General features: G+C 40.0%; 1 protein-coding gene across 4 annotated transcripts in view; it reads right to left on the bottom strand.

Moving 5' to 3' along the window:
* Nucleotides 1-6,861: 6,861 nt before the first annotated feature.
* Nucleotides 6,862-12,853, bottom strand: part of LOC120415895 (adenylyl cyclase 78C) — a 143,706-nt gene continuing 137,714 nt past the window's right edge. For 2 of the 4 annotated variants that reach the window (XM_039577537.2, XM_052709404.1), the window contains 6 exons: nt 11,851-12,245; nt 9,754-11,793; nt 8,914-9,210; nt 8,627-8,852; nt 7,755-7,900; nt 6,862-7,385 (listed from right to left, as the gene is read on the bottom strand). In XM_039577537.2, coding sequence (XP_039433471.1) covers nt 7,248-7,385; nt 7,755-7,900; nt 8,627-8,852; nt 8,914-9,210; nt 9,754-11,793; nt 11,851-12,245 — 3,242 coding nt within the window. In that variant the 3' untranslated portion in view covers nt 6,862-7,247. Of the gene's footprint in view, nt 7,386-7,754; nt 7,901-8,180; nt 8,359-8,626; nt 8,853-8,913; nt 9,211-9,753; nt 11,794-11,850; nt 12,246-12,853 lie in introns of all 4 variants that reach the window. The other 2 variants (XR_005605275.2, XR_005605276.2) reach the window with 2 other exon arrangements.

The following is a 12,853-nucleotide window of genomic DNA, read 5'->3' as shown; positions in this document are numbered from 1 at the left end:
TCTTGGAAATGACGGTTCGACATCGCCAATTTTTTGATATGTTATGTGAAATTTTCCGAGGAATCCGAATTCCGAAAAATATTTTCAGGCATAGGCTCTTTGGTCCAGACACGGTCAAAACGCCATTTTAAGTTTTCATACGATTTTTTCAAATGTTAAGCTAGATTTTTGAAACTTCTTATTATTAGCCAAATCACCTTTCTTTTGCGTCTAAGACAGCTAAAATCGGGTGAAATGGCGCGGAGATATGATTTTTTGAAAAAAGTGTTTTTTGCGAAAAATGACGAAAATTACTTTCTTTCGAACCACCCTAGTACGATGTAGGTCACCCTAATGGCCAAACAAAAACCTACGGGTCTAATTGTTTTGGCCAAGGAACCCCCAGAAAAATTTTGAGCCCGATCGGAGAACTTTTTTTCGGTTTAGGCTCTTTTCAAATGGAATTGCTGATTTGCAATCCCGCTGTGAAACTGTCAACTTATCCTGTCATTCTGGAGAAACGAAATGGCCTACTTTTAACTACTAAAAGTACAGATTTGAAAAAAAATATCTTTTAATACCAGTGCCGAAAAGTCTTCTTTTCAGCACTGAAATGGATGCTGAAAAGTTGAACTTTTCAAAACTTGTATCGAAAAGTAACATTTTTCAATATTGTTTTGTTTTGAACGGTGAATTTACTTAAGTCATGTGTTAACATAATGTATGACATAAAATCCCATTCAAAATGCGTTTTTTGAAATTGCAAAAAATATTGTAAGCAACTCGGTACATGTACAACTCGTCCTGAGAAAAGATTTGTTTTTGCAGCGATTTTGGAGTCAATTTGTAATTTATTTAAATTATTCATGCATTTATTTACAAATTTATTTTGTAGAAACTTGGAAGTTAAAAATGGGAGAAACAAGCAAACAATTATAACAGAGGCTGGAAAAATATAAAATAAAACAAAGTAAGCAAAATACTAACGAACAATTTAAATAAAATTAATAAGATAAATTACTACATATGCATCAAGTCCATTTGAAAAGAGCATAAACCCAATAAAACCAAAAAAAAAGTTCTCCGATTGGGGACAAACATTTTCTGGAGGTTCTTTGGCTAAAATAATTTGACCAGTATTTTTTTTAGCTCGTAAGGTGACCCACGCCGCTTTAGGTTGGTCCGAAAAATGGCAATTTTGTCAATTTCGCAAAAACAAAAAAAAAAGTTTGAAATTTCAAAAAAAGTGTGACAATAATTTCAAAAATAGTTTGAAATTTCAAAATACTAGTCTAACAATTAGAAAAAATCGAACTGTCACTTTTCACACGGGACTCACACATACTATCAAACAAAACATTTGTTGGTAGGTGTAAGCTCTGTGTAAAGAAGGGGGTAAAGAGGGTAAAGAGGGTGTCAAACTAAAAAGTTACCCCGTTTGTTTGACAACAATTGATGTCAAACCATCGGGGTTTTCAGTGTATTTTAAAGTGATTTAGAATTTTTAAATCCAAGATGGCGGCCAAAATAGCGGGAATGGAATGTTGAAAAAAGATTTTTATTTTATTTTATTTCTGATCAACCTTTCAAAAATGGAGTTATAGAACATAAATTTAAAGTAGAAAAAAGTAAACTAAAAAAAATGTCCCGCTTCGATTATCGGAAATTATAGACAAACTTTTGGATAATCGAAACTTCGGATAATCGAGCTATAATAAAAAAAAAAATAAAAAAATGCCTTTCTAGGTTAAAGCAGATTTTAAATTATATCAAATTTCCCATAAAATGATAAGCTCAAAAAAAAAAAGAAGAAAAAATGAGATAAGTGGTTCAAGAGGTTTACTGCCGTTTTACGCACAGTTGTCCCATCTTCAAAAAAGTGCAACTGAGAAAAACGCGATTGAAATTTTTCGACCGATTTCTGTGTTTCTACGCATAATTGTCCCGAGGGTCCTTTTTCACTCTTTGTGTCCCTAATCACCCCAGTTAGCAGTTTATCACTCTTAGTAGTTGTCCTCTTGCTATACAAAAGGTAAACAAGAAACTTTTCTTCGTACAACTTATGATTTCCTGAAAGAAAATTCTTGGTGGGACAATTATGCGTAGAAGTCTCACGATGGGACAAACAGACTTGATGTTGTTTTTGATAAGTTTCCGAACAAAGTACTAGAAAGTACTAACCTCGAAAACGCTAAAAAGTCAAAATTGTCAAAAAACGACATGGGACAATTATGCGTAGAAAGGCAGTTTAGTACTAAATGTAAATATTCTAGTTTGATATTTGAAATAATGTTCAATTTCGATTTGAAAAAAAAAAAAAACATTTTTCCTGAAAATGTTTTTTTTGCATTAGCAATGAAAAGTTTTAAAACTTCTATTAAGATTTCTTATATCTGGAGTTTTTTTTTTAAAAAAAAAGGTCCAATAAACCAAATTTTCATTTTTTTAGCTTTTTGGGTGTTTTTAATACCCCTGACTCAAGGCGGTTTTAAAAACACCCAAAAAGCAAAAACTGGAAATATGGTTTATTGGACCTTTAAAAAAACTCCAGATATCGAAGCTAACATTTCAAAACACGCCATATTTCACGCAACGGCTATGTATATGGCGCTATCAGAAAAGTAAGCGTCGATTTGACAGTTTAACAATAAGTTCTGTCATTTTAATTTATTGGAAAATGTTTATTTTTTTTTGTTTGTTTGATAATATTGTAATTGTAATGTTAGTTAGCTTAGATGTCCTGTTAGTCAGACTTTTTATCAGGGAGGAAAATTTGAAGGAAATAAATTCAAAACAAGTTGGAAATTTAAAACAGTTTTATTTCATTTTCAACTCACCAGTCACAAAACCGTCTGTCGGCTGTCAGGTCACGGCGCATCAATTGTTTGTGTGTATGTGTTCACCGTAAATATTTTCTCCTGTTTCGCACTCACTGGTGGTGTCTTCTCGTTACAGTTTAGCAGGAAACAACATTAATTACACCTTCTAGAAAACCACCAACAAAACTAGCAGTGCATTTCAAAGTTTGCACAACAAACCCCAATCAAAAGCCCTTTGCACAAATCTAGAAGCACAGTTCAGTCACTTAAAACCAATTTTGTAAATCTTCTTCACTGTTTTTTTCTGGTTTTATGTTGATCTTTTACCTTCGCAGTTTAAACACAAATTTCTTCAGTTTATTCACGAATTATCTTCTTAATGCTTCTTCAATCAACCTCTAAAGTGCATCGCACTGCATTTTAACTGTTTTGTATACATTTTAGTCACTTTTTATTTAATAGTTATTCCACCCAGAGAGGGCCACACAAAATTCCTCCGAGCAAATCTCAAACACGTTCAACCGAGCGAAAAATAATACAAGCAATGACGACGACGGACTTCTCCAAGTTGGCCAGCCGAGGCCGATGCAAATACAAACACAACCCTAGTGTGGTTCATCACCAACACGTACGCAGCGAGGGGCCGGAGCCCCCTCACCAACACAAATGCAGTGAGAAGATGAATGAATTTTGGAAGTACCGTTGTGTTGGTGGGGTAAATGGGACGTTATTCATTTGTTTAGCAAAAATGTGATTTTTTTGCTCGGAAAGTTTGAATAAATTTAAAAAAAAAAACTAATTGATTAAGCTTGCAATTCAATTTTAAAATGATTCCTAACACCTAATTCCGCATTCATGTTTTTTTAATATTTTGAAAAAAATAATTTTAGTATTTTTTCGAGCCTCCCTCCTACAAAACAAACGAAACTGTATTGGTGCAATCACGCACACCCTGGAGAAGTGAAGAAATTTCCAGACTTCACGACTCACGGGCTCACCGCTCATGCGCACAGTGAGCAGCGATCAGTGAGCCAAACAGATTCTTTTTTATGAATTGAAAAGTGTTCATCCAGCGCTCCCGAGTCATAATCGATGAATTCTATTGATAAAATCGCTCTCTGCTTTCATTGATAAACGTTGACCTTCGCGTGTACTCGACTTTCGAAATCGGTGACAAAGTGCGCGTGCGTTTCTGAGGAACGACACGCGTGGTCATTGAAGGTTGTTCTGGATACGAGGACACGCGAAACAAACGATGAATGAATTATGCTAAGTCAGCATAACGAGCTCAATCATTAGGAAAAAATATTGATTCTTTAAAAAATGTTATCATTTTTTGTTTAAGCAAAAAAATATCAAGCAAAACAATGTAAAGAGTCAATTCTGCTCAAAATATCACATTAGAGCAATTCTCTGAGGATTCGGTAAATACAGCCCAGACTCGATTATGTTAAATCCTCGATTTTATAATTGGGTACTAAAGCCCTATGTCAATTTTTATGTACAAAGGTAAAAAACACGATTAAAAACCATTTCTAATCACTTTTTTTCATTTTAAAGCAAAAAAAAAATGACAAGACAACATTTTTTCAATGGATTAACTATGGTCCCCTTGGAACGAGCTGTCAAGTAGGAGCTTTTCTGTCAAGAAGGACCGCGAGGATAATTTTTCAAAATTGATTTAAAAATCCATTTTAAACTCTTTGTGGTCGTACAAAGGGTCATTGTACTCAGAAAAATAAGCTGATAAAGTAAAAAATAATATCAGCAATCCAAGCTCCATTTTAGGACCCAATTATCCGTAGGTTTGCATGGAAGTATAAAAAATATCAGAATCTTTCAAAAAAGGTATTTTTTTTACATATTTAATCAAACCAATAGTTTTTAAAGTTTCACTATTAGATAAATGAGGGCTAATTGAGGGTGAAAACCGAGAAAATATTGAAAGTTATTAAATGTACTCTTCAATATTTTTTTTTGTTATGAATATTTTTTAAATTTATGATAAATTAACAATTTGGGAAAACTATGTTTGATTTTGTGTGATAGACGAATACACACTTAGATTTTTTTTACCGAATTCAGAAGTTGAAAAATCGGTAAACCATCTGTCAAAGAACAAAGTTTTACCGAATTTCGGCTGTACGATGAACAATAATGAACTTTATTACCGAATTTCGGTAAGTTTCAGTTTACCGAGCTGTTCAGCTGTTCTAGAGTTTTTTTTGCTGAAAAGGTCCTATAAGCTATTGTCTTTCATATGTTTAAAAAACCTATTAAAAAAAACTCTAGAGTAAACTTTACCGAATTCTGAAAAAAACTGCGTATGTAAGCTACCTACCAAATTTAGCAAATTCAGAAATTTCATAATTTTAAAATTCTCAAAAAAAAATTTCAGGTCGATTTTGCACCTCACTGCTAGGTGATCTTGTGCTATTCGACGAACGAATGCAACTTCGCGTAAGTGTGTTGGTGCTCCGAAAAAATGCAAAATTTCGACAGTTTGGCGCGTTCGTAAATTCTTGATACCATTCTAATCGGGAGGAAATTCCGCACGTTTTCAGCGCTGTCCCGCACAACTCAAATTGTAGAGGCCTCCTTTTCGTATTAAAACATGTTAAAATTCTGATTAAAACGTCAAAAAATTAAACGTAAGCGTAACATTTTTAAACTCGTTTTAATATATTTCAAAATCTGAATTTAAAAATTTATAGATTTTTTTTTGTTATTTTAAAATTAATATTTGCCAAGTTCTATTCCCAAAACAGGCAATTTATATATAAAAATATTTTTAAATGGACACAACATAAAAACAAAAAATAGGTCTTGTTTGTTTTTAACTGATTCTCATCTGAAAATTCTTAAAAAGGGTGAATTTATTTCTGACGTTTTTAGAAAATGACGAGTTTTTTTAAATCAACAATACCAAATTATTTTTTATCATCTTGTCTGTGGTTGTAGTTTGTGGGTTTGCCATCTTGTCCTTTAACTCAAGAGATGATTTGTTTTGGATTGGAAACATAAAAAACGAAAAAAAGAACATAAAAGAATGCCGTAGTAACATTTCAATAGGGCGAATCTGCGTTTGTAAACAAGCAGTCTTTCCCTTTTGCTCAAGTGACAGTTCACGTCAAGTAAGACAGGGATAGACTGCTTGTTTACAAACGCAGATACGCCCTATTGTACTGTTACTGCGGAATGTACGTTTTCATGTGAAAAAAACCGGGTTGATTTTTTAAACTGGAAAATATTTTTTAGAGTTTATCTTTTCAATATTCTAGGCATTATACAGGCAAATTAACATTTTAAATATACTAAATCGATAATATTAAAAAAAAGAACTCAAAAAATTTCAAACAGGTAAAAACAAAAAAAAACATTTGAAGCAAATGCCAATTCCTGGAAGAATCACTCTTCTTGAATTCACAAGAGCTTTATTGTAAATCTTTTGTTGTAAAATTAGTTTTTTGGAAATCAATATGTATTTTAAATATGAAAAGCCATTTCATGCTTCCCATTTATAGTTTATAAAATTCTTGAAAATAAACGAAGTGTTTTATTGACTTTGAGATTGGGAAAATTGAAGGGCATGAAATATTCCAAGCTCTAAAAATAAGGATTTTGATTGTAAACCGATAAAAAACGGCTTAGTTTACAACAAATGCCGTCTACATTATTTTCCGTGCCAGCCCGCAAAATCTAAATGTATGGGAAAACTAATAATACAATTTTGAAAATCTCGAAAAAAAAAATCGAAAATCAAGAAAATTACTCCGTAGATTGAATAGATGACTACCAATGGATTTTCTTTCTTTTTTAAAAACAACCGTTCTAGTTTTATTTTTCTTTATTATCCACATTTTGGCATAACAATTAGTTCATACATTTCATGTCCTTCTTCTCACAAGTACAGTCGATATACTCCTTCAACTAAAGTAAAATACATATAGAATCACATTTAGGTGTCTTGTCACTATAGTTCTGTTTTTGTATCTACCGTGTCTCTAATAGATATTATCAATAAATTATTGGATGATTTTTTTGTTTGTTTTTGATTCAACAATTCGGTCGAAAAGATGCAAACTAGAGCCCTTACTTCTGAGAAGTTAAAACGATTGTTTCCAGAGATTTAAGGTTAAAAAGTTTGCTTTCGCGTCCAATTCCGGATACAGGAACAGTCGAAAGTTGTAGTTTTTGTGCAATAAGTTAAAGTATGATAAAAGTGTTGGTTGCTTTTGTTTGTTTTCCTTACATCATCATGACTAGAATAGTATATTTGGCTACCGGCTTTCGACCGCGCCCCAAAAGTGACCGCACTACATTTTACGGTCATGGCAGGGTCGAGTCGGTTCAGGTTAAAAAATTGTTTAGTTTTTAAGTGTATAATTTTGTCTCCATTCCTTTCCTGCCTCGATAAAAACTACGCCTTTCTTCTATAACAACCACGATTCACACTCCAGTCTGTTCCTCGGAGACGTGCTGGTGCAGCTGTCGGAAGGATGGTATCACATTGCTGTCCGCGGGGGCACTCTGGACCGCCGGCGGCTCCGGGGGGAACTGCACCGTCGGCGAGTGGGGAATGGTCGGCTGGAAAAGGTTAAAACATTTTAGTTGGATTGTTGAAACGAGATTTTTGGAACTGATTTCTGCTTACGTAGTCACTTTAAGTGCTTAGTACCTTGAGGAAGGCCTTCCAATCGATCGGAACGTCGAAAGTCACACCTCGCGAATTCAGTCAACCGAAATCAGTATCAAAAAAGCGTTTAATGTCACGATGAACAACTTCGCGTCGAGACTGCCAACAAAACTGGGGCGGCACCAGCAGTTTTAGCGGCATAAAGCGAAACTACGCAACTGTCATGCAGAAATTTTCTCTCACAATCTCACTCTTCAACGAGACGAAAAATGCAGGAAAAAAATAGAAAACATGACTACACCTAAAGTGTCGGAACTTACCTTCTTCATGGTGTAGCTGCGGCCCCGCACCCGGGTCGTGTTCCGCCGGATCGGGTTGTTAGACTGCACTTTCTGACTCAATCTCACTGAGCTGAATGTGCTTCCCCGTCGCCCGAACCGGGTTCTCGGCGAGGGCGTTCCGGTTGCTGCGTGAAACGGAACAAAAAGTGAGGTTAGGTTAGGGATCGTTACAAAAGAAGCGCCTTTTCCCCTGAAAACTTGCTGGTTTTGAGGTTAGAATCACAGAACATGCCGAACACGAGTTAAGAGAGCGGGACTGGGAACATCGAAACGCGATACCAATGATTTCAAAATACTTTGGGAACACTTAGCAGAACACAACCGACGGGGGACTGGCGGAGTTACGGAGGTTAGCGAACGTGGCGGCAGGGTTAGACAACGGCGGCAGCGGAAGCGAATACATACGGCGGTGCCAGCAAACGCATCTTTGTAACGGTCAAGTTCTTGGCACGACTCCAGCCACATTTTGCTGCCGAGTTCGACGACGACGAAGTTTGTGTGTTTTGTGGCGAGAAGTTTTGATGTACGGACGGCGATAGAGAGTGATAGTTAGAGTGATGAGATTGTATAGAGATACAGACAGCTAAAAATATCAGAATAGTAGAGAGAGAGAGAGATATAGAGAGCACATTAAAAGCACACAGAGGTCGTTGATAAAGATACAGACAGTGGGATAACCCGTAGAATCACACCCAACAGACCAGGCTGAATATAAAGTTCTGGGATGTCTGTTGTTACAGGTTAACCGAGGAGCTCCAAACACATCGACAGAAGCGACACAACGGAGATATCTGAATTGTTTAGCTGACGACAACGTGATGACAACATCGAGGCCGTTCAGCGCTACTTACGGGTTGTGTTGAGGTTGCTCCGCTTGGACGCTTGCATCATGCCGAACACGACCGCCGCCAGCGAGCTGTGCTGTGAAACCTGCCGCTGCAGCGAGGGTGTCTGTGCCTGCGGAACTCCCGCGGGCATCAGCGCCGGTGAGGTGAGCTGGCTGGCGGATACGTTCATGCCCAGCACCCAGTACGTGAGCATTAGCCCCTTGCCCTTGACGTTTACCTCGCCCCGTTGCTGAAATTGTCGCAAGAAGTAAGATAATCAAATCTTCGAGCGATTCCAAGGTCAAACATACCACGCAAGTGTACCCCTTGGTCTGCAGCAGCGCCGCCGTGTAGTCCGGAACCTGAACCTTCCAGTTCTCGCCCGTGCTGTCCATCCGGGAGGCCACGTTCACCGTGTTGCCCCAGATGTCGTACACCGGCTTGCGGGCTCCGATCACCCCGCTCACCAGGGGTCCACTGCTGATGCCGACGCGCAGCTGGAACGTATTGAACGCGTCCTTGTTCACCTCCTGCAGCTTCTGGCGCATCGCCAGCGCAAACTCGACCAAATCACAGACCGCTTGTTCGTCTTTTTCGTCCACCTTTGTCTGCAAATAAGGAATGTAAATTTTGTTAACCGTGTAACAATAACCCAAAATAGGCTAGTCCTTGCAACCGTGTGATTGACAGGGAGGACCACTTTGACAAGGAGTGAATCAGAATGCAGTGGTCAATTAACAACTGGGTCTAATTTTAGCTGAAAACAATCATCTCATCCCGCTAACACTTATAATGTAACGTCGATCTTCGTCAACCAGAAATAACAAAAAGAAAATTTGACGATACAACAATAACCCAAAAAGTGAGTAGCTCTCCATAAGCGTGTTAAACATGTGACAGCTATCTAGTGGGAACATGCGAGGCTGCGTTTAGCGCGAAAGTGCGACTGAAGTGTTGTGTCGGATCCGGATGACGAATGCTGGATCTGTAGGGATTAGGAATAGGAGGAAGCTTGAAGTGAGGAGTGAGGCGTTGTCAAACGTGTGTGAGAGAGAAATAAATCAGTCTTGTAATTTGTGGCTAAAAAATAGTCGCGATAGTGCAGCATCCGGAACGGCGTGTCGCTACAACAGAGTCCCAACCCAACTCACCTTATTTCCGTACCGCAAGTTGGACGCCGCCATGTACGTCGCCCCGACCGTCTTGATCTTCTCGACCGTCGCGAACCGCGGCTCCTCCAGCAGCGAGTCAAAGTCCGAGATGATCTCGTTCAGAATGCGAATGCACGCCTTCCCGTTCTCGATATCCTCCGAGTAAAAGTCCTTAAAGTTCGGTATCGACGCGAACATGACGCCACACAGCTCGTGCATCTGGGCGTACAGCTCGTCGGCCCGCTCCTCGGAGAGGTAGTACGAAGCCACGTGGTCCGGCAGGATGTTCTTGATGAGAAGGTCGTTCAGGTGCCGGTTGGACTTCATGTTCGAGAGCTCCTTCTCGGCTTGCTCCTTCCAGATAAAGTCCAACCGGGAGGTCACTTCGACAAGCCGGGCGTGATACGTGACCATGGTGAGGAAAACGAGGAGTAGAATCATCATTTGCGCCGCGAGCGGCATTCCGCTAGCCTGCATGAACTCGGTGTCGTACGTTTCGAAGACGTCGTTGAACACGAGCAGGATTAGGATGGAGTAACAAGCGACCATGGCGATGGCCATGCAGGTTTTTACGAGGTAGTAAAGTTTCAGGGCGGTGGCGAGGGATATTAGACAGAGGACCCAGGTGAAGACAACGTATTCGGGATGGACGCAGGTGTTTGATCCCGGGGGAGCAGGGGGACCCGGAGGTGGCGGTGGTCCTGGTCTTATCTCCTTCTCTAGCAGAATCTCTTCCGTTGACAAATTACTTGACGATGTCTTGTAGCTTTGAGGGATTTCTATGAACGTGGGATTCAACCCGTAAAGAAGTTGCTCTTGCTCGCTCAAGTCTTTCAGCGACCTGTTCTGCTCATTGAGAAGCGTTTCCAAATCCAAGTTGACCACTTTATGCGAGTTCAGAATCAAGTTCTGATTGATAGTAGCAGTTACGGTTAGGTTCAGCTGGATCTCCTGCTTCGGTACCGACGGACTAAACGTGTGCAAAAAGGCAATGGAAGGTTCTTTGGTTTCCGTTGTCACGGTAGATTCTTTCAAATCGCACATGATCAGTCCCATCGAGCTAGCCGCAGACATCAAAATGATCGTAACACAAACGAAGATTGTTCGCCGCTTTCGATCGTGCACAAGAGTGGACGAACTTTTCTGCAGAAACAAGGGCAGCGCAGAAAACTCTTCTGCCATCACGAGGATACAGCCGATGGTCAGAACGAGCGTGGTGATCGAAAGTGACACGATCAGAACCGTACACCTGGGAATGATCACGACCTGACAAAGTGCTATGAAAATCCACACCACAAACACGCACAGCATGTTCGACCGGAACATGTCCTCACGAAGCTGGCAAAAGTTACCCTCCTGGGAAGAGTCCTTGAACTTCAAGGTCCAAGTGTACAGATACTCCATGCGCATCTGCTTGTTCGAGTTGATCTGAATGTTCTGATCAATGATCTCGTCGACCTCCTCGGTAGATTGAACGGTGTCCTCGTGGTCACAGTTCTGCTTATCTCGGAAGCTCTCGGCATTGTTGACCCCGACGGGATTCAAGTTCTTGAACGGAATCTCCGGAATCCAATCCGTCGTCGTTTCATCCTCGTGAATCGTCGACTTGGAGCTGCGTTTCGTGATATGGTTATTGTTCGTTCCGCTGGACGCTACGCTTGGCGTTTTGGAGTCCTTCCGATTCTTCGAATCGTTGATCTTGCTTATCACCTCCTTCTCGAACTGTAACGTGCTCATCCGGTTCATCAGTCTCTTGCGTGGCCGCAGCGGCTCCGTACGCTTGATAAGATATGTATTGATGTTCATCATCTTGAGGTGACTGTCGCGGCTCGCGCCGTTGCCCGGTTCCACCTCGTACGTGTCGTTCAAGCAGTTCAGCGTGGCTTCAGATATATGCACCCGACCCGGAACGCCACCCGACTCCATGTGGTTCGCCGTTATAACGTCGTTAGACCACACATCAAAGTGCCACTTTTTCTCACCCAGCACTCCGCACATCACCGAGCCGCTGTGAATGCCGATGCGCATGTCGAGGTCGTGCTGAAAGAAACAATCCGTAAAGATCTAAACTCATAACCTCAAAGTAAAGCAACCTACCACATTGGTCTGCATCCGCACGTCCTTAATCGCCTTGATCATGTGCAGGCCCGTTTCGACGCTGCACACGGCATGGTCCGGCCGGCTCTTCCAGCTCTGGCTGTCGAACATCGACACGCAGTAGTAGCAGTCGCCCAGCAGCTTGATCCGCAGGCAGTGATTGTCCTCGGCGATCTTGTCGAACCGCGCGAACAGATCGTTCAGCACCTTGACCAGCTGCTGGGCCGACGTCTTGCTCGCCAGCTCGGTGAAGCCCTTGATGTCCGCGAACAGAATGCTTACGTTGTCCATGTGGTAGATGTACAGCTTCTTGAACTGGGTGTCCACCTGGGCCTGCTGCTCCGGCGATTTGTACATCTCCTTGCGGATGTCGTTGTTGACGAACATCGGCAGGACTGCAACGGGAAACACAAAAAAGGTGTAGGTGGTCATGTTATAGGCTGATCTGTATGATAAAGAACATGAAATGTCCATTTTCATGATCAGTGCTGGCAAAATTTTCCTTTAGATTGTGGCCAATTCCGACAAATTGTCAATTTTCAGGTTCAGTATCAAAAGGCTTCCAATCATTCCAAGTTGTGGACAATTCTTCAAATATCTATCAAATTGTCATGTCAAGTTTTAAAAAATATAAAATTTAACCAACATTGCTCATTCTTGTATGGTTCGAAAAATTACATCCAAAATGACCTCTTTGGTCAACTTGAAAGTATTCAAAAAGTCAGCCAAACCAAAAATGCAAAAAATAAAAACCTTCCAAGTCTAAGAGTTTATATCGTAAATATTTTGATTTGATAATAGAACTCAATTTCAAATTTCGAAATAGAAAAAAAAAAGTTTTTGTAAATGACTGTGAAAAGATTCAAAATTTGTGTTCACGATTGCGAAACGCTTTAGCACGTGCTTCACTGCGCGTTTGTGTGCGCCGTTTACAGCACTGCTGTCGTTACAATATTGTATGCAACATTGCATGCAACGACCCAATTTTAAAAATATATTGGTG

Source organism: Culex pipiens, chromosome 3, assembly GCF_016801865.2.
Source record: "Culex pipiens pallens isolate TS chromosome 3, TS_CPP_V2, whole genome shotgun sequence".
NCBI lineage: Eukaryota > Metazoa > Arthropoda > Insecta > Diptera > Culicidae > Culex > Culex pipiens.
Note: the sequence above shows the minus strand (reverse complement) of the source record. Positions and strands in the feature narration are given on the sequence as shown.